The following is a 22,572-nucleotide window of genomic DNA, read 5'->3' as shown; positions in this document are numbered from 1 at the left end:
ACCAACATACTCACCCATACATTGGGTTTTCTTTGACCCATGGCGCAAGGAGGTCAGTCACCATGTTAAGATTGGGCATCCTACCCGTATTAACCTATACAGTAAGATGGTTGCCAGGAGGATCGTCGCTATGTCCCTTGTGTGAAGGGGGTGACCAAAACATTGAGCACTTGCTGTTTGTATGTCCCAGTTCAAAAGTAATTATAGCACGTACAAGATACCTTGCCCCTATTTATCGCACCTGCAGAATTACACAAGTGAATGAACTACTAGAGTTGTGTAAACAGCCACCAAATGAATTTGTTTGCTACAATTTCTATAATTTGTGGTCCTCTGTCGAGTACCAATACAAATAAACTTTTTGACTTTTGACTTTTGTATTGTGTTCAAGCCTTCTTTAGAGTACTCGGGATGACAACTGAAAAAATAATTGTTAAAAAAACGTAATACAGGCGCTAAGCTTTCAAAATTATAAATTGTTTGCCGATAGAATTAATAGCTTGCAGATCAACATGGCTGGAATTATTTTGCTATATTGCAATATTGTGTGGTGTAAATTGATTGCAATTCAAAATATATGTATGTTCCACTGTGAATTATGTTAACCGTTGTAAGCCTTTGGGGTATTTTCTATCTTTCTACTACACATCCCATATGCTTTTTGTAACATTGGTTTCGACAGTTCAACGCCAGCAGATGTTTAGCCCATGTTTTTTGAGTAGTAACGCATCTCAAAATGCACTATAAAATTCTACTTTCCTATTAAGAGTTTTGTCACTATCTTTACCCTCTTCTGGCTAGTCTTTCACATATAGGAATATCATGAATTTAGCAGTTCAGTAGTTGTAGAAGGTAACACTATCAAAACGAGACAAAATTATGAACTTTAAAATTGTGGGTGATATTTGAAGACATGTACCTTCCAAAAGTATATTTCATGACATTGAAATGTATTTAGAGATTTACAGAAATACAATAAGTAAAATTTAGTATTCTTTGGTGACACACATCATATTATTAATATGTCCACAGTGGAAAAATCACGAACTGCACAACATGACATCATGGATGAGAAAATAACATACAAAATTATGGTATTAACGGGAGAAATTAAAATGAAATATTGCACAAATATTACAATATAGGGTGCTGTAATCATGCCAAGGAAGACTTAGCACAACAAACCTACCTGCTCCACCTTTTCTACAGCATTCGCTGTACCTGCATTGATGGTACACTGGCCAGAAACATAATGCATTACATTTTTTGAGAAGTTTAAATTGGTTCACAATAAATGGTCTTATCATGTAAAACTATAACAAAACTACAAAGGTTTGTAAAAATGTAACAATTTAATCAAGACATTATTTTGGAACCTTGATGATTTGATGAAGTTGGTGTCCTTGAATTACAAATCGAAATTCCTCTAAACAACACAAAGGTATGTTAATATAAAGTTAGTTTACAGCACCATTGTTCGTCACTGCAGTTTGTTTTCTACAATACCGATTTTTAGGGTCATGTATCAGTGACTGATACTTTTACACCTTAAATGAACATTTTTCAATAAACGTTTTTTGCATAGCATTTGGATTAAGTTTGTTAAAATTACTCCCAAAACTTGATTAGATGTAATTGGTTAATAGCTGTCATTTTATAATTTAAAACAAAACATAACTAAAAGGTTATTGTTGTAAATATAGATTCATTTACAAGTGCTTTTAAAGACTTATTTTTCACTCCTAAAAGCAGAGATTTATAAAATAGGCTTTGCAATTTCAAAAGTTCACCGTCAGAAATGTTTCGATGCATGTTTTATGCTTAATACCAAACATACTATTTACATAATAAATTACTACAGCGGAGATCCCTCACCATAGTACAACCACAGTATATAGGTGTGATGCACAGTGTTTCAGTAAAATTTCCCTTTAGTTTTTTGCGGCAGATCATTGCATAAGCAGTTTGAATTTACCCAGTACATGATAAAGCCACCCCTCAATGTCTTTACTCATGCACAGTCAGAGGAAGGATAATAAAGTATATCACTTCAAAATCGTCTGATCCAAGTGAATTTGCTTTATCAAACAGCTAACTGCCAAGACCCTTGCATAAAGTGCATTGTTATTACATTTCACATTAGCTGACAAAGAGGCAGTCAAGGATAAGAACCATGCCCAAATAACCAATGTGCAGTTAACACCGACCTCAAAAGCTCTATCATAACTAATTACAAAAACTTGATAACATTACATGGACCAAGACTCATTTGACTGTACAGTTCTGTATAAATATAACATTTTAATAACCACACATAACATTCGTATCAAAACAAGACAGGCATACACAACTCATAGAAATTTGAAACACATGACACATTCAAAGGCTTTTGAAGGCTCTCCACAGCTGCTCTAGTTTTTTAAAGACACATTGAGATCTGGATTTTAATGCAACAGAAATGTAAGACCTTCCCCTGTCACAAGACAAATTACGCTGCAACTCAGGATTAAGAACCGTTGGTCTAGAAGTGTAGCATGTCAAGGTTCTCAAGTACCGTTAAAAAAAAAGAGTATTCACAAACCCTGGACACACAAAAACAGAGCACAAGATGGCTAGAAAGATCATAGCTGGCTATTAGATCAAAGAAATCCGAACGAAGCATGGAGTCTGAAAAACAAAGCTATGGGACACCATGTCCTATTGCAGACTGCATTTGACTGTTCGAAAAAAGCACCTCAGTGAGTACCAAAGTATTAGTAAGTCTGTTTGGCCCGTTCTCTGTTCTAGTCTGAGAACTGGAAGATGCCTTCTGGGTTATTGCTCTCCGTCCGGTTAGTTGCCTGCAGTGCTTTGGTAGGAGACAATTTATCTTGACACTGAGATGAGGAGGATTGCGAACTCTCGCTGGAGCTGCTGCGTGTCTCTGTGCTTGTACTCGTCTTTTTCATCTTCCTCCTCTTTGCAAGAGGGGCTTTGTCAACATTCTGGAGAAGGAATCCTTCTCTCTTGAACTTATTGAAAGCCTAAAGCAAATAAGAAGAGTCGGTCTTTAGGAAACATTGATTGTTCATACTTACAGAGGTTAATGCAGACTAGAATGTAACAGGCATACCAGCATTAAAAAGTAAAAAAGTACTCACTGTAGTAAATTTACTTGGAGACACCAGAACCCATTCTTGTTACAGAAAAAAGGTTAGAAATAAAACCTGGGCACAAATGTGCTACCACTTCTGCCATGCACTTATGCCCACAACTCTCTGATGCAATTAAGGGGTGGAAGGCAGTCTTCCATTTCACAGAGTCACTGAGTAAACACTGACAAAAGTAAAAACATATGCAAACGTTAAATTGTGGGGTCTCTAAAGTGAGAAGTGACTACAATGTGATATCTAATTTGCCAGGTAAAAGCCATTATCCAGAGTCAACTTAGAAAGACCGATATAAGTCAGCCACGCCTAATGACAACATTGAAACTTTAGCTTTTTCAGATAGTATTTATTAGACTGACTCCTTGGCATGTGAAATCAATCCTGGTTATCTTGACACAGGCCCGCTATCCATAAACTACAGGTAACAGTAACCATTAAAAAGGTAGCTAAGCACAGTGATACAAGGATAATATGAAGAATTATGCAGTTCTGCTCAGAAAATATCTGTCGGCACAGGTGGAATATTCGAAAACTCTAGAACATCCCAAAGAAATAAAAGCAGTTAGGCCAAGAAAATGGACAGACTAAAAATTTCACCAGAAATATGTGAAATAATCTGGAATGCCTTAGTTTTTAGGCTGCATTTCAAATGAGGACATGGAATACAGAAACCAGCTCTTATAATCTAACAAGAAGGTACATTGCAGAGAGCGGGACGGACCCATAAGCAGTCTTGAGACATACAGGAAGCTTTTAGCCTTATCCTTTCAAGAGAGCAAATCTTTACACAGCTGTCCCTAAGTTAGGAACTAATTGTTATCTACGTCTTGGTGAAAATCGCTCAAACATTTTAGAAACGGGAGTTTTCAGCCTGCTTGGGTCTTTCGAGCTACTGCTAAATAGCAGTGGTGGCCAGTGACATTTGAAAGTGGTGGGGTGTAAACGTTGGGCATGACTTTTATATAGCGAGCGATATGAACATGTTCAATGGACAAACCTGGGGTCCAGGGTGAGTCCCTCTCCTGAGAAAGAAATGAAAAAAAGATTGGCAAATGGTGCATTCTAAAGGAAATTAATGTAGTGATAAAGCAAGGCTTGTTAAGCAGCGGGAACATATAGTCTTGTAATATTAAACACATTGAAAACTGCCCCATATCTTCCTGCTTTAATTTGTTGAACAGTTACTGTAATGTGTACATGCTGAACATGTGTAAATTGTTCAGCATGACAACTTTAGCCCTCTAAAATGTATGCTTGTCCAGGGTCTTGCACTGCATGCAGCATTAACTTTGGAAAAATATGCTCTACCCAGACTTCGAGAAGCACCCACAGATGCTGGCTGTAAACAGTCATATAGAAACATGTGCAGACAGGTCTTTAAGTAAGATTAAAAAAGTGGATGCTCTCTATAAAGGAACATGTCAATACATTTCTGCAATTCCCCCAGTGTGCCACCCGACCAGTATTTTTGTTTCTGTCTGAAATGTAATTTTATACAGATAAATCGCACAACTGACAACACCTAAAGCCTGTCAGTATGATTGGCTTTGTCACTGGATGTTAGCTGTTTAGGATAAATGAGTAACAACGATTTCTTATAAATAATAAACATTGGAAATGTTTACATTCTGAAATGGTGAATCTGTAAATTAAATAGCATTGAGGCCTGTGGAAGGAGTTTTGGCCTTCAATTATTTGTGCTTTAGGTTAGTTATGTATCCTCATTTTCTCTGCATATCTTGTCTGTCTGCACATCTTCAATCCCCTCTCTTTCCTCTTCAGCATCCTCTTTTCACTCTTTCCCGAATGCACTTCCTCACATCTGTCACTTTACAGCCTTCTACATACACTGCACGCCCTCAAATGTATGCACTTTAATTTCTCCTAATTTTGCCTTGCAAATATTTTGACATCTGTGTACCCCCTTCACACACATATCCACATAATTTCAGTTGCAAATGGAATACACAAACATTGTTCTGTGTGCTCTGCAGAGAGGCTAACCCACTGACATGCACTTTTTTTGGCTTCAGCTTTAGCGCCTGAGCACTTAATCAAAGCCTCCCACCTGACATGGTTCAAGCCTCAAAGTATGCACAGAACAAATACAGATTATGAAATAGCCAACGCTTAGGAATGCAAAATTAAGTAAAGCATGTAAATGAGAGAGAAACTAAATCGTTGAAATGCATTCCCTTGACTTTTTAACATTCATTGTTTGCAAGTCCATCCATGTTTTAGGGATCAGGATTAACTTAGGGGCATGAAGACAGGGCCAGTTTTAATGTCATACATCAGAGAACTGGCCACTGTAAGCACATGTTCCACAGTAAGTACATATCTCTCGCTTTAGGCTTGAATCCGATATTTGGATCAACTTTGCAAGGGACAAGAGTGAACCCTGCTCCTTATTTGGATCCATTTCGCAAGGGAACAAATTCCACTTCTTCACTTCTTAAGGAGCGAGAGATGTGCAGCAAGGGTGTGGGGCGTCACAGTGGGGAGGTTAACGTGATGAGGGGTCTCAGCACAATACACAGAACATAGCATTAGCTTGCAAACACTTACCATTACCAAGAACAAGACCTGCTTGCATCCACTTTCACATATGACGAAAGGGTGGGATGTATGCATTTGAATGACGGACGGCTGAAATCACGCAGGGAGGAAGTCTCTGACGCCGGAAGCCATGACGCCTATTGAGTCACTGGCCTACAGTGTACATAGAACCCTAGACTACAATGACAATGAAGGGATTTTAAACAGAAAGCCCTGCGTCATGCATCACCATTAAAAAAGTAATTTACTGCTTGGCTTCCATCTACTGCAGAACAGGCAGCCTGGCCTGAAACAGACAGCCCAGACTTAAATGCATCAGTTTATTTAGGGATATAATCATATCTCTAGATAAATCGATCTATTTAATATTTTTTTATGTACATGTTTAGGAATTTCAGAGGGGCGCAGCCCTTGAGCCCTAATGGAGAAACCGCCCCTGTTAATTAGGCAGCTTAGGCAATATTTCATGTTTAGAAGACCATTCTCATTGATCCATGACACAGCACAGCAGTGCTATTTTCTTTAAATATTAAAACTCCTGATTTATAAAGGCTGTCAGGGGCAGAAGATGGTCTTCAGAACAATTATGTGATAGATCCAGTGGAGTATCAAAACGTGTTATATTCTAATAATGGGGGAGTTTTGAAGTAAACGTTACTTACCTTCGGAAACGTAATATCCAGTAGAGACACAGTCTAGCCGCAGATTCATTAACTTTTGAATTGTCCCCAGGCACCAGTCTGGATCCGGAAGTTTTTTCAACAGTACTTCTGTGTGCCGGGGGGGACAGTGTTGTATGGCTCTGTGATGACTTCGACTCTGGTTCTGACGTCAGTGGAGCCATTTAAGTCCACTCCTGCGCACTGACGTCAGTTTCTTCTTTTCCCTGCTGTAACTCAGACCCGGAGAAGCAGTTTCTTGTGTCAATTTTTCCTGACCTGCTTCGATACTCCATCTCGGTATTTAGGCGAGCACCACAACGCTGAAGATAGTGGCTCCTGCCAGAATCTAAAACCAAAGTCTTTAAAGGCAGCTGCGGCCCATAGAGGGAGTTCCGTGGGGCAGAAAGGCTGGGCGGGGAAGGGGCAGAGCGGGGGGTGCTAAACACCGGAATATGGATAATGTGAGGTAAGTAAACAATTTACTAAATAAAACAAATTACGGAGCGCGCCCTGCAACTAAAAATGCTATGCAGGGCGTGCTACTAAATTAGTTTTATTTATTACATTGTTTACTTACCTCACATTATCCATATTCCGGTGTTTAGCACCCCCCACCCTGCCCCTCCCACGACCCGCCTTTCTGCCCCCTGGAGCTCCCTCCACAGGCCGCAGCTGGTTAAAGGAGTGATATTTGAAGTTGATGGCGCTGCATGTGACACGACCTCGGAGGCTTCCCAGTCTCAGTCTTCGTTGTCTCAGGAAGAGCAGGGTTGATCTAGGAGCTGAATCTGGTCTGGAGGATGTCGTTCCTTGGGGATATTGACACGTAAGGGGCCGTTGAAGTCGTCTGAAGTCTCAGCATTCCAGGGCTTTACTGCGTGGGGACTCAGTCCCCCATGGCTCCTCCCGCTCGATGGTTGAGGAGGATGTACCCGACTCCGCACCACGTCCCCCATGTTTCTGGGAGCCGGTGCATCAATGGCTCAGATGAAGGAATATTATAATTCCTTGCACTTTATTTTTGGGACCCCATCTCCCTCTGGGGTGCGGTCAGAGGGTTTGCCCTTGGTGACGCCTGAGCCAATGGAGTAGAGGGGTCGATGTAGATCAGCCCCACTTTGGCGCAGGTCCACCGTCCTTCGGGATCTCTACCTACGACACCAGACTTCGATCAGCTGACTCAGATACTGACATCGGTGGCGTCTGTCGAAGTGGCTTCTCCTCCTTAGTGTAGGCATCGTAAGAGGTTTGATGCGAAATAGACTATTCAGACTGAGGTGGATATGCAGGTTTTGATTCCTTCTCAGGAAGAAGCTTTTAAAAGACAGCCTGAGTCGATTGAGGCAGGGCCCTTTCAGTCCATTTCTGATATTAACGTGCCTCAGATGGAGGAGAGCTGGTTGTCTGCTCTGGGAGAGGCTATTGGCCTGGATTCATCTCCAGCCTCAGGGTTCCTTTCTCCCCCTAGCCTTGCCACAGAGGCAAGTTTCTCCTTTGCAGACATGCTAAGAAAAGTGGCTACAGTTTTACACATGTCACTTCCTAGGGTGCAAAGGTCCACAGACCCTTTGATTGAGGTCCTTTTTCAGGGACAGAAAGGGGAAGAACCTGTTCTTCTGTTTGGGGAGGCCCCTTTTGATGTATTATTAGGTTCCTGTGCCAAGCCTGAATGGGGGGCCTCAGTGGACCGTGATATTGCATGCAGACACCTGCCTGCACCTGGGGACCCAATTTCTCTTCTTAGACACCCTTCCACCTGTAGCTTGGTGACTCGGGTTGCGATTTCATCGCAAGATGTAGATTCTGTCCCTAAGAATCAAGTGGGTACGGAGTAAAGGATTGTGATAAACACATCTTTGATTCGAGAAGTTCAGCCTTGAGATCCACAAATACATCTTGTGTGCTGGGGCGATAGTCCCATGCTTTGTGGGATTCACTACAGAATGTGTTACCATCTCTGCCAGATAATGTTCGCTCTGAGATTGGTGATTTGATTAAAGATGGCTAACAGGGTGCTAGGCTTACTATAAGGTGTGGCTTGGACACCACAGTCTCTGTAGATCGCACAATGGCATTGGGCAGTGGCATTAAGGTGTAGAGCTTGGTTGGCAACTTCGGGTTTCTTGGAGGCTGTCCAGACGACTTTGGTCGACATGCCATTTGGGGGTGCCCATCTTTTTGGGAGGCAAGCTTAGGGAGTGTTGAGAACTTCCATGGAGGACAGAGGTCTTCAGAGTCGTAGCGTTGTTTGTACTAGTGTAACTTTTCTTATACTTGAGATGTAGGTTTCTATCAAAGCAAGTAAACTTTGTTAGGACATTTTACGTGTCCGTTATCCCTTTGACAACTTTATGTCCTGCGAGAGCAGGGGTTTTATTCTCAGTACCAGTTTTCTCCTTTTCTTAGAGTTGGTTTAGATAACAAGGAAGGTTTGCCTTTGCCCCTTGGCCTCTAAGGATAAGCTTTGTGCTCAAGAGTTTATTGGCAAGAGATGTATCTTCTAGTTGGAAGATTTTCTGACGCAGGCTGCTTTGCAGCAGTTCAGTATGCTAAAATGAGCATGTTTGACATTTCGTTGTCTCTCATATGGACATGTTAGTGTTCCAGTGGTAAGTCTGGTATACAGGGATGCTCTAGTCTTTACCCGTTAAGAGTGATCAACGTGAATGTCCTTACTACTCTTGTGGTAGGTATATTCATTATGGCAATATTCAGGGCCTACGTTTGTATTCTTTTGAATGCATGTTCTGGTGGTCATCCTTTATTAACATCCCCTTGGACTATGTGTGTTTATGGTGTAGGTAGTATTCTCCTTCTGGGCAGACTGCATATCTACATTTCTATTGTATGTGCTTCGCTTCTTGGAAAATTGTGAGAGTAAACTCAGAGTTTATGATGTATTCTTCGGAAGACATAAATTAGTTGCCTTCACCACTGTGGAAGGGATAAGTATTTCAATTTGTTCCCTCCTTGAACATATGGGGTGAACTCTGTATCTTATGCTGTGTGATTGGTAGTGTCTGATACATACCGATGGAGACTTCTAGCTGCAGTCTCCTTACATGTTTTCAGTCCCACAATTTATGGAAATTTTAGGCTTTATAAGAAGTTCTTGTTATACGACTACAATGCTTTTTTTGCATCTGTTTGGAGGGTATATTCTACCTGTCTTTTTGGGTGTGTGTCTATTTTCACAGTGCTTTACGACTCCTTGTGATTCATGGCTGTAACTTCTTGAGGCAGGCTTGTGATCAAATTGTGTTTCATTTCACAAGTTTTGTCGCATGCGCTTGCTGCTAACAAGGATTGATTTTATATATTATTTCCCATTAATGTTTTATCTTTTCCTTATTTAATATTTTGATATGGCACTAATAGGTGTGTTTAACTTGTCTTGGGATTTTGAAGGGAGTCGTGTTCAGAACATCAGACCATGACACTGAAGGCAATGCAGGAACAAGGCTTTGTTAATGCCTGCTCCCCTGCTGTAAATGTGGGCCAGCGATGCTCTTTGTGTTGTCAGATCACTTGGAGTCTTTTGGGACAGAATTTTATATGTATTATGCATATATCCCAGTGCTACAAATTTGTGGTGACATTTGTTTACACCCTGACATAATTGATGAATACCAATATTAAATTCAAATCTATTGGTGTCCTTTTAACCTCCTTTCTGTGCATTATGTAACCTTTGAGTGGTCATTTTGTTCAAACACAATTCTCAATACCATGGAGGTATTCAGGTTAATTTTTCTTTTAGTGTTCATTCATCTTGGTACAATGGAATGGGTTTTGAAAGCCCTTCTTTAAGATTTTACCAGGATATCTCTTTTCTCTAATATTTCTTTATCGTTGTTACATGACTTTTGTCTGGCACTCAGCCCTTTTAGTCAACAAGTTTCTATCCCCTTGGGGAATAGAGATTAATATCTGATAACCAACAGATGATTCTTTTGGGGGATTTTCGCCCCTTTCCTTCAAGGGCCGATTCTCTCGGGCCTGTAAGATTGTTTATTATGTATATGTTCTGTGACAGTCTTCATGGATTCTGTTGAGAGTCGAGCTCTTGTTTTGCTATTCCTACGTACATTTGGTCGGTTGTTAGTTATGACTGTCTGGTTCTCATTGAGAAGTTTTGTAGGATTGGCTCGCAGACCCTCCTCCACGGGGGGTATAGCTATGGTATTTAATGAAAAAAATTAAGGAATCTGCGGCTAGATGTATTTATCAGATGTAAAAGTTACTTACCTTCAGTAACGTAATATCTGGTAGAGTCACAGATTCATTAACTCACTGCCCATCCTCCCCACTCTGCGAATGTCATATGAGATAAGGGTTATACCCTTTTTCAGTACTAGTTTTTATGTACCAGAGATTACTATCTCAACTTATGTTGGCCCACAACAGACCACTTTGCCAGGCCACATAGGTCTTGTTTGGATGTTGTCATATTGTTTATTTCCAAATGTGTGTGGTCGATATTGTGGGAGAGGTTTTCTATTCACACTGGATTGGACACCAGTGGGCAGTATTGATTTATTTGTTATTTGAAAGTCTTTGCTGAATTACACCATTATTGATAGTGCCAACACCAGGTATGATGATTTCAACAATCAGCTTGGTACTGGTTTATAGGTTTTCATTTAACTAGGTGCTTAGCTGATTCTTTCGGGGAGTTTTCTTTCAAAATCCATGTCTGGTATTAACATACCATTTGATATCCTTCGTTATTTTCTTTAGTGGCTCTGCATTCTGGCACATAAGGTTTCACAGAAGAAACTGACGTCTGTGCGCTAGAGGGTACTTATATGTCCCACTGATATCCGAACCGGAGTAGACATCACAGAGCCTCACGACTCTGTTGCCCCGGCACGCTGAGGTACTGCTGAAAAATGTCTAGATCCAGACAGGCGCCTGGGGAGAATTGAAAAGTTCAGGAATCTGCGGTAGACTATGTCGCTAAAAGATAAAAGAAAATTGCTTCAGCTCAACGTGATTACAAGACAGATCCTGGCCTTTAGATATCACAGCTGATAATCAGAACCGGAGTAGACATCTCGGACCCTCATGACTCTGTCCCCCGGCATGCTGAGGGACTGCTGAAAAATGTCTAGATCCAGACAGGTTCCTGGGGAGAATTGAAAAGTTCAGGAATCTGCGGCTAGACTACGTCGCTAGAAAGAAAATTGCTTCAGCTCAACGTGACTATAAGACAGATAAAAAACCACAGGCTGATAATCATCTAATGGCCTTTGGTGGCTTCCCTACTGCAACTAGATAGGTCTGTGGTGATGAAAAAAATGGCGGATGGCTGATCCTATCAAAAGGTTTTTCAAAGTCTATACTAATAGGACAAGCATCTAACAAAACAAGGTGGTATGAGTACAACACTTTGTTCCAAAGACGAGCCTGGGTGAGTGGAGTATGATGAATCCATCTGATGAAGAGGTCTTTGACACTGCCATGGTGTGTTGGAGTAGCAAGTGAAACAATGAAACCCTTTATGGGAGCATGCAATAGGAGGACAATTCCCATCTGAGGCAGTGCCCAGCTTCTTGAAACTGAAAGAAAGATGTGGGGATGGCATTAAATATAACTTCATTCAGAGAGAGAGCCAGGTCAAGGAGAAGAGAATACTGCCAAACCTTCCAAGTAAGGTTACAGATGAATGTTCAGCTTCTGCGTGTAAGGTGATTTCATCATTTTGATCCTGGAAAACACTTTGGGTGCTGTTGAGACATGAATCTCCCCTGCATGGTATGCGGTCATGCTCTCTTCTCCTGTGTACCCGACTGCATGCTTATCTGTTATTTTGACGTATTTTGAACTTGGTGCCATTGTGGGCTGGGGAAAACTGTTTCTGTCCAGGGTATATAACAAAGTGGTAGCAGCAGCATACTTTGTTTTGAAAGATTAACCGCGTGACCAGACTTTTTTTTACACAGAGTGAGGCCTGCTATGTGTATGCCCAAAACACTGCAATGAAATTCTATGATTATGTCCAATGGGTGCATGTGTGTGTAGCACATGCAGGTGTGTGTCTGCCCTGCCTGCATCAGTCTGTCTGAGGAAGACAATAGGATTCTTTTTCTATACTACCGCCCTTGCACAGTTCAAGAATGAGGGTGACAACATCATCCAGATGTAATGGAATTGGATTGCCTGAATTTGTGTGGCCAAGGAGATCCACACACTGAAGAGAGGAGGATGGAGAGAGTGCTATCTTCAGAAATTCAAAGATGACTTTATTAACAAGGGGCTGCTGATTAGTTCTTCCTTGCACTGCCATTTGGTAGATAGAACAGACAAGAGGCAAGACTGCAGTTTCTGTTGTGTAAGGCCAGGGCGTTTCTAGGTCAGGCATACCCTTTTGTCTACACCAGGGCCTCAATTGGGCTGGTGATAGCCAGGTGCACTATATTGTGCCAGTTTTATGGGTGCTTCAGTATGGAGCCAGCACCAGTGCTACCTGATGTACTAGCCCAAACCAATTCTGAAGTTTGAGACATTCTCTGTCCAGAAAATGTGAATAAAAGTGAAAAACAAACTAGCTTTGCATGATACATTTCGAAGTATATTAAGAACAAGTAGTGCAGCGCTCTGTAGAGTACTTGAAGGACTGCTGTGTGACGAGAGCTGATGTCTGCCTGTCAGTCAATCTTCTCATGGACGAGGACATCACCTGAAGTTTGCACTGTCTGCTGGAGCAGCCTAGGGTCTGACTGTGTGCCTAGAAGTCGGTCTACCTTCTACCTTCTGAGAGAGGGAAAGTTCCTGTATCACCCTGCAGCAGAGGAGACAGTCCAGAAAGAAAAGCCCAGTGTGTCAAGGGCTGTTGAACATACAGAGGAACTGGACTGCTGAGAGCGACATAGAAGTGATCTGTATTGTGGAGGGTCTCCTGGGTCTCTCATACCTGGTTACTTTCAGGAACTGCTCTTAATAATTGCCTCATTTCACTTGTTGGGCTTAGACTGTTGCACTATGACACTGGCCCTCTTAAGGCTGCAACTACCTAATTGGTTTGGGTTAGTCTGTGACTGCTTAAATCAAGATTTTGGTGTGGTTCTACCAGGTGTGCTTTCCCATCCACAGGTGACACAAGTGAACATGGTTCAATGCACCAATGAGGGATGTAAAAGACAGGTTATGGTAGCCCTGCAAAACACTACTCCATGTGTAATTGAAATAGAGACAGTGCTTTTGGGTTTTTAATATTCCCTATGAAGGGATCAGTTGCACTGTGGTAACAGTAACATACCTTTTTCATTATTCACAATATCACACACCCACTGCAAGAGTATTTATTACTACAGGAACAACCTGTTTCTCAGGACATCTCAAACAACAACACAGGCTATTATAAAAAAAGCAAAAAGACATGTTATGAATAACGAGAATAAAATTAACATTTCTGACATGGTTAAAATGTAATTCAGAACCTAACGCCCTAATGTCTAATTCTATGTGCTACACAAAGAGCAAGGAAGGCACAGCAACTTGCTGTCTAGAGTTTCTTAGGGAGAAGAGATGTGCTGCATACCTTACTGACAGCAAAGGCTGTCTTTATCAGCAGAGGCGTGAAGACCGTGTTCCCTGCGAAGGGCAAACACATGCTTCTTTAGGGACTCTGCTTTATCAGCTCCAGGAGAGATTTAGCATCTGCGAAGTGTGCTGGCAGTAGGTGAGACGGTCTCTGGCACAATCTTGTGTGATAATCTGGGTGAAAGATCTATCCTGACAAGTGGTCAAGTGGCAGTCCTTATATACTAAATCTTATTAGAAACTGGAATTTCTGACATAAGTTAAGGAACATCTGACAGATTATGTGGGGTGCGTTCCAGATGTTTCTTTATGAACATGTAATGTTGAAGGATGTCGAATCAGACTACTCTATTTCGACTATATGTATTTGTTCCAACTTAATCTTGAAATGGTGATGAGTAGACATTTGACCCAGACGAATGTTGCATCAGGTGCTACATCTATGCCATTAGTCAACTGACTTAAGTTTTCCTAGTTCTTAGAATGATAACGTCAGACGACATCTGCGTTAATGGTAGACAACAATGATTCTGCATGAATCAGGAAAGATGGTGACTTCCATTGTCTAAGATTGAGACAATGGTGACCTCCATTATTTAAGATGGAGACAGGGCCTACATAGAATGGAGTTGGATCTTGGGGTTTTTAGGTCAGTTCGATGACATCCGCGCAGTTGGGGCTTAAAATGCCTACCTGGCCCAGTCATGTGTTTATCTGCCATATGGAAACAACGGCACAGACAGGGCTACAATTGCCTGATGGGGCCAGGCATTACTGCAATTGCTGTGAGATAACATCGACCTGACTGGGTGTGACTCGGCGCACCACATACTTTTGCCACGTCTCGAAGACTGGGCGGTTGGGTGCTTCGAGATAAAGCTGTGCCTGGTTAACGCTGCAGCCCGCAAACTTGCTCTAGCTCACTGTGGTCCTTCAAAGGACTCGGAAATGCGAGACAAGCTCAAGAGAGAGGATAAAGAATAGCTGTGTGGCTATTCCCCACCAGGGGAAAAAAGCTTGAAATTAAGTGGTGCATATGATTGAGTGGAGTCATTATAGACTGCACCTGTGCCTAACTAATGTCTCTGCTATCACTAATAGGGCTGAGCTGACCCGCGTAGGTTTAGCAAAGAGAATCAGCTTTTCTAGTGCTACATAAGGAAGGCATTAACAGGATCATAGATATGTAACTTGTATTATTTACTACCACTATGTGAATCAAAGTACTTTTTCGCAGAGGATAAGCACTGCGCTGGACATTGAAGTTATTCTGTCAGTTGAATGATCGTGGAGTCCTGAGTTTGTGCACTCCCACACTCAATACCTAAGAAGTCCTTGGCTGTTCTCTCTTGCTTACCTGAGATTGAAGCACGGAAGGGGTTGAGTGTGGTCTAGTGTGCAGTGGGGCGACCACATGTCACCAGTGACAAACCACCTCCGCTACTACGACTGGGGAACAGTAGACTCTAATTCCGCTGTGACCACTAATAAGTGTGTGACAGGTGCAAAACTCATGTCAAAAGGAAAACCCTGAACTCTTAACCCTTTCGATGCTGATGACGAGCTCAGCTCGTCATGAGGCACGGTTGAGCTGTGCTGATGACGAGCTGAGCTAGTCATGAACAATGGTGATCAAAGCTTTCCAGCACAGGGGAAAAATAACCACAGCAGCGATGTGGTTAAGGAACCTTACTATAAATGTGCACCACTCTGTCAGATCAGACCAAATAAGGTGAAATCATCTGAGCAACTGGGATAAAAGTGAAGTCCTACTGCAAGTCCACACATCCTGGAGAAGAGTACAGCATGCCTCTGGTTAGTGTGTGATGTAGGAATCCAGGGACTTGTTAGAGGAGGCCCACTCAAGGATCCTATTAGGTGGACAACAGATATTGGTGGTGACTTTCCACCTACACAGGTACCTAGAGGTTGGCAGCAACAAGTTACTGACTTGTTCGTTGGGTGCTAATATAATAGAAGTATAGTTCACAAAGACTATAGTAAAAATCACTCAATAGGGTAGTGGGTGAAAACGGATACTTTTTATTGCCTCACCCATGCCAATGCATCGTAAAAGGATGAGAACAAAATGCAGAACACTTTGCTTATAGACGTCTGTCAATTCATAGTATGAATAAAATCTAGAGATGGTTTTTGGGAGGCGTTCAGCACCAACTGTTCCTGATACATGCATGTATTTTCATGCAGTATGTGTTTGTTAGCTGTATCCTAGAAATTTGAGAGATGTTTGTTGAGATGGTCAAATAGTTGTGTAATGTCGTCAAATGTGAGGCTACTATCTGTATTCATGACTTTACTGAGAGATTGTTTCTTCTCTTTTAGAAAACAAACAAAGGGAGCCAGTAATGACCAATGCTAACCATCAAGGACTTTAACTATGGCAACAGCACCACTCACTCTAACATGTCCAATGTACTACCTGGAATTTGCTTAGTGCTGACTAGCAAATGACAGGGACATGCAATCTGTACATTAACACTAACAAAGTGAACAGCACCACTGAAAGCCAATGTGGTACATCCATCAGAGCTTTCATGTCAAACTTGACACAACAATTGCTCTCTTAGGTGGCTAACATTTAGAACAGTTCCAAGGCACATTTCATTTTGGAAAGATGGATGGGGAGACGGAGGGGCAAGGGAGCTCCCATCAGTTTTTCACTAAGTGGTGAACACCACCACTATTCATCAGTGTGTCCTACACGTTGGCCACTTACTTTGCTCATACTGGCTCATATGTGGAATTTGGGGGACAGTTCCACCACGCCAGCTATGGGTACCCACTTAAGCAATGCTTTCTTTGGCTCCCTCCAAAACTGCATTATCAGCTACCTTGTCTTCATATACCCATGGATGCTTCTTCCTTTTGCCTTCTCCATCACATGCTGCTCCAGTCCTTAGGCTAAACTCTACACACAGCTAAAGTTTACACCCTTTAGATTCCCTAAACCTACACTCGAAGTGCAGTTAAATGTTAATACTCTTGTCTAGCTTCATTTGTACATTTTTCAAGATGCAACCGCAAGCAACTAGCTCAGAATACTGAGGCAATCCATCACTGTTGGCCACGTATAAATTTCAAGGGAGATCCTTTGCTCTCAGGTTATCAGCTCCCTACTACTTCCTGGAATAACTCACCGAGTATATTTCTGGTGAAAACTGTATGCTGGATGTGAGGCGTACAACAGGGGATTTTTGCATTTGTTCACCTACTGTAGGACTATGGGGGTCATTTAAACTTTGGCAGAGTTGGAGACCTGCAGTTCCCTTAACTCATTAGCAGGAGCAAACATCAGGAAGAAGTCTTTTATGAACAAACAAAAAACATTTACCAAAGGGCATATGGACACAAAGGATGGTCCCAAGATAATCTCAGAGAGACCCAACCCGCAGACAAGCTGGCAGGGCTTGGGATAGCCAATCATCTGTGATTGCAAACTTCTGACCTGATTGAATATAGGTATGCTATTCTGTTTCAGTAGGTATAGTTTTGTGAATTTGAGTGGTCTTTTCTCAATGTTTTCCAAATCTTTTGAAATTAGTGGCCATCAGTGTTTGTTTATCTGACTAACCCCCAAAATAAACAAAAATGTTTTCCAGTGTTTAGAAAACATATTGTTTTACTATTGCATTAATTGTTATAAAGCACATATTTAATTTAAAAGAGAGGGAATGCAGGGTATGTATTGTTTTCTCACTGGCAGTTTGTCCAATGGGCTTTATTTTAGTTGATTTTATAGCTCAGGCTCTCTCCATTAGGACTCTGTCTGGTTTACAGGACTACTAATGTTAATGTTAATGTTATTTGGCATTTGTTAAGCGCTCGTACGCCCGGAGGCTTCATGGCGCTGTAGTAAGGAACAGGCGTGGCCATCGGTAGGTAGAGATAAGGCAGCTTAGTGATGCGCCTGGGAGAAAAGCCAGGTCTTCAGAGAGTGTCTGAAGCTGAGGATGTTATCACTAAGTTTCAGATGTAGAGGAAAAGAGTTCCAGAGGGCAGCGGCAAGATGGTCGAAGCAGCTGCCTCCGAGACGCTTTTTCTTGTACGGAGGGATAGTCAGAAGGGCTTTATGAGCAGACCGGAGGTTGCGGGGGGGGGGGTGCATTTTTTAAATAGGTCTCTAATGAAAGTGGGACCAATGTCGTGTAGAGATTTGAAAAGGATACACCCAGCTTTGAAGGCCACGCGTTGCTCAACCGGGAGCCAGTGCAGCTGTTTCAAGCCAGGTCTGACTGATTGCCTTCTAGGGATGTTCAAGAGGAGTCTGGCTGCCTGGTTTTGAACCAGCTGGAGGCGTTTAAGCTCTCAAGTTTGGAGCCCAAGGTAAAGGCTGTTGGAGAAGTCCAATCTGGACAAAACCAGGGAAATGACGATCTGAGTTAGGGCAGCTTGGGAGAAGAAGCGGGCGATTTTTTTTATTTTCTTCAGCTGAAAAAAACTGGAGGAAACAACAGCTCCAACTTGTTTTTTCAGAGAGAGGTCCTCACTAATGAAAATGCCAAGGCTCTTGACCGAGGATGATTTGGATGGGGGGGCGCCCATGCAGGAGGGCCAGAAACTAGGGTTCCAGCTGAGGGTGCTCTGTCCCGGCAAGACCAGTTCGGTCTTGCCTGGGTTAAGTTCCAGGTGATTGCAGCTCATCCAACTCAAAATGTGGGACATGGTGTTTTGGAATTCTACCACAGAGTCCTTGGTGTTCAAAGGAAAGATGAGCTGCAAATCATCGGCGTAATTGAAAATGGTGACCTTGGCGTGCCTGAGGGAATACAGAAGAGGGCGTAGATACAAATTAAAAAGCAGGGGAGACAACGAGGAGCCTTGAGGTACTCCACAGATGGTAGATATGGTGGGAGCCGTGAAGGAGCCTAGTCGGACCGATTGAGTTCGGTCAGTGATAAATGAACGGATCCAGCTCAGTGCAGGGCCTCTGAGGCCTGCCTGTTCGACACGGTCGACCAAGATGGTATAGTCGACCGTGTCGAAAGCAGCAGAGAGGTCTAAAAGCACCAGAGCCTGATGGATCCCTTCATCCGCATTCCGCCTCAGGGTATTCTGAACCGAGAGGATGACCGCCTCCGTAGAATGGCAAGGGCGGAAACCGGCCTGATTAGGTGCAAGATATTCCGAGTTTTCGAGGAATGTGGAGATGCTGTCGCATACATGAGACTCCAGAAGTTTGGCGCAGTATGGCAGCAAAGATATAGGCCTGTAATTGAGTGGGTCTAATGGATTGGCTCCTGCCTTTTTTATGAGGGGAATAAGGAGGGCTTTTTTAAAATTGGTTGGAACTTTACCCTGAGCAAGTGAACCATTCAGCATGGGAAGTAGACCCCCAGGGATGCTGGTACCCACTTCTTTCAGGATGTAAGGGGGGCAGATGTCATCAGGGGAGCCGGATTTGATCTTAGAAAGAAGTTTAGATAAGTTGGCGTTTTCAATGGGGGGGTAGGAGTCCAGGGTAACAGGGTTAAAAAAGGTGTCTGCAAATAAAAGGGGAGGCTGAGTGGTGGGAATGTTTTGTTTAATGGTGCAGATTTTGTCAAAGAAAAAGGAGTTTAATGAATTACAAAGTTCCTGAGTGGGAACTGTCGGGAGGGAGGTTCTGTCGCTGGTACTAAGATCTTCCACAATGTTGAACAGTTCTTTAGATTGATTGTGAGCTTTAAGAATTTTTTCCGAGAAATAGTCGGTTTTGTGTTTTAAAATAAGCTTTTGGTAATTTTTGCGAGCCTTACAGTAGTTAGCCCTATCTTGTTCTGAATAGGCTGTGCGCCACTTTCGCTCCAGTTGACGGACTTCAAGTTTGTGAGTTTTCAGAAGAGGTGTAAACCACCTGTGGGCGTCATTGGGGCGGGAGCGAGGAAAGTGGGTACAGGGGGCGTGAGCGTCCGCAGCCTGGAGTAGCCACCCTGAGAAAGCTTCTTCCATCTTTTCGATGTCCTGATCAAACGGGGGAAGGGAGGAAGTTAGTGAACCAATAAAAGCGGGGACATCAACATTCTTCCACCTTCTGGTTTTTCCTCCTGGCATGGGCAGGGGATTTTTACTTCTCCCGGTGGTCAAAGTAAAGTTGATCAGATAATGATCCGACCAAACACAGGGCGTGATGGACTTAATAGCCAGGGGAATGTTTTGGGACCAGATTTGATCTAGGCTATGCCCTTTTTCATGAGTAGGAAGGTGAATATGTTGGGAAAGGTTCATGTCGAGGAGGGTTTCTTTCAGCGTAGCAGCCTGAGAGTCAGAGTCGGCGGAGTCCAGCCACAGATTGAAATCTCCTAGCAACACAATTTTGTTATGGGCAATTATTAGAGGAGCAAGTTGTTCAGCTAGGGATACCGAAAAAGAGGGCATTTTTTGAGGGGGGCGACATATAAGGATGAGGAGTAATGATCCAGTATTAGTATCCTTTTTAAAGATCAGGTTGTCTGTTCCTGATAAGTCGAGGGATGGTAAAGTGGAGACTTTATGGGTGCTGCGAATAATCGCAGCAACCCCCCCACCTCTTTTGCCGGCTGGTCTGTCGACATGTAGAATATAGTAGTTTGAGGGAACTGCCGCTAAGATATCGGGTAGGGAATCTTCAGTAAGCCAAGTCTCAGAGAGAAACAAAAAATCAGGTTGCTCAGCCTGGAGCAAGAGGAAAATATCCAAATGGTGTTTAACCATGGATCTAGTGTTAAGATATAGGCATTTGAGAATGGCCTCAGAGTCATTGGGAGTAGAATGAGGTGCATAGGACCTAGGCTTAGGTGCCTTGCCGAGAGAGAATTCGGGTTTCAGAATGCCGTGAGTGGCGGCACGCTTTAGAACAAAAGCGGGCGGGGCGGGTCCGGCGCTGTCAGTGGGCCTAAGTGACAACAGTGAGGAGATGGAATATGTGTAGAAATGACCAGGGGTTGTGGCCCCAGGCCCCGGTCTGCCGCGGACGGGCGCAGACGGGCTTGCCTTAGGCGCGCCTTCGGCGCGCAAACGGCGCTCCCGCTGCGCTCGTCCGCTGCGCTGGGGAGGTCGGCACATTTGTAATGGATGTTATGGGCGTGGCCTCGCAGTGGGCGTGGCTACGCCTTTGGCGCGCTGGCGGTGAGGGCGTATTCCCTGAATGTGGGGGGTCTGACTTAGCGCGTAGCAGCAGCGCTTTCAGACAGGTGAGCAAGAGCGTTTTGTTTTTAAAAGTATAACACAAAGTGACAATTTTAAAAGCAGAGTAGTTAACAAAACCTCCGGCTTTCCGCCTCAGAGGGTTCCAAAGAATGTAGGTCGTTGCGCTTTCGAGCGTTTAAGTAGAAGGTCGGTGGGCGTGGCCTCACAGTGGGCGTGGCTACGCCTTTGGCGCGCTGGCGGTGAGGGCGTATTCCCTGAATGTGGGGGGTCTGACTTAGCGCGTAGCAGCAGCGCTTTCAGACAGGTGAGCAAGAGCGTTTTGTTTTTAAAAGTATAACACAAAGTGACAATTTTAAAAGCAGAGTAGTTAACAAAACCTCCGGCTTTCCGCCTCAGAGGGTTCCAAAGAATGTAGGTCGTTGCGCTTTCGAGCGTTTAAGTAGAAGGTCGGTGGGCGTGGCCTCGCAGTGGGCGTGGCTACGCCTTTGGCGCGCTGGCGGTGAGGGCGTATTCCCTGAATGTGGGGGGTCTGACTTAGCGCGTAGCAGCAGCGCTTTCAGACAGGTGAGCAAGAGCGTTTTGTTTTTAAAAGTATAACACAAAGTGACAATTTTAAAAGCAGAGTAGTTAACAAAACCTCCGGCTTTCCGCCTCAGAGGGTTCCAAAGAATGTAGGTCGTTGCGCTTTCGAGCGTTTAAGTAGAAGGTCGGTGGGCGTGGCCTCGCAGTGGGCGTGGCTTCGCCTTTGGCGCGCTGGCGGTGAGGGCGTATTCCCTGAATGTGGGGGGTCTGACTTAGCGCGTAGCAGCAGCGCTTTCAGACAGGTGAGCAAGAGCGTTTTGTTTTTAAAAGTATAACACTAATGGATTAAAAAAAAATGAAGGGTGTTCTATTCAGTGTTTTAATATACAAAATCCTGGACAGGTTTGGGAGTCATTCGCCTACTCCTTATTGAACATTATGACATTGCAGGAGTGATCAATGCTGCCAACAGCATGGTAACATGTGAAACCTCTACAATTTTGAATTACACCAGACTAACTTGCAGCTCTGCATTCTAAGGCACCTGAAATATACTTTTAGCATACTTACCACTGCTTTCTGCAGTCTTTGCCTGATTATATTGAAGTGGTCCTATGTTACTATGTAACTTTGGGCTTGGAAACTCCAGCAGTAAAGTGCAGATGAGTGGAAAGCCAGGATTAGCTGAGGGTATTCCACATAATAACGGAACACCCTGCAGCTAGGAATTATTTTAGTATGTGGAAAGTCTTGGGTCATGTTCCCACCACTATTCCATGTGCATGGTGACAACATTCTTTTTAATGCTACCGGTCACTACACCTTGCATTGCATGTTTAAAGTCTGGAGTACTTAGCACTTGACTGGCTATCAATATAGACTCGTTAGAAAAGAGGGTTGATGCATCAAAGGGTTCAACCCATTCTGTGTCTGTGAGTAAATGTGATAGTACATATTGGCTAAGATTCTTATGAAATTATTGTAATTAAAAGCAACTTCTTTTGGAAGAC

The 22,572-nt window shown here is 43.1% G+C and overlaps 1 protein-coding gene across 5 annotated transcripts in view; it reads right to left on the bottom strand.

Moving 5' to 3' along the window:
* Nucleotides 1-1,333: 1,333 nt before the first annotated feature.
* Nucleotides 1,334-22,572, bottom strand: part of RPS6KA5 (ribosomal protein S6 kinase A5) — a 658,611-nt gene continuing 637,372 nt past the window's right edge. For all 5 annotated transcript variants that reach the window (XM_086937662.1, XM_086937664.1, XM_086937661.1 and 2 more), the window contains one exon: nt 1,334-3,023. In XM_086937662.1, coding sequence (XP_086793788.1) covers nt 2,784-3,023 — 240 coding nt within the window. In that variant the 3' untranslated portion in view covers nt 1,334-2,783. The remainder of the gene's footprint in view (nt 3,024-22,572) is intronic.

This window comes from Lissotriton vulgaris, chromosome 9 (assembly GCF_964263255.1).
Source record: "Lissotriton vulgaris chromosome 9, aLisVul1.2, whole genome shotgun sequence".
Taxonomy (NCBI): Eukaryota; Metazoa; Chordata; class Amphibia; order Caudata; family Salamandridae; genus Lissotriton; species Lissotriton vulgaris.
This window is presented reverse-complemented; position numbering and strand designations above follow the sequence as displayed.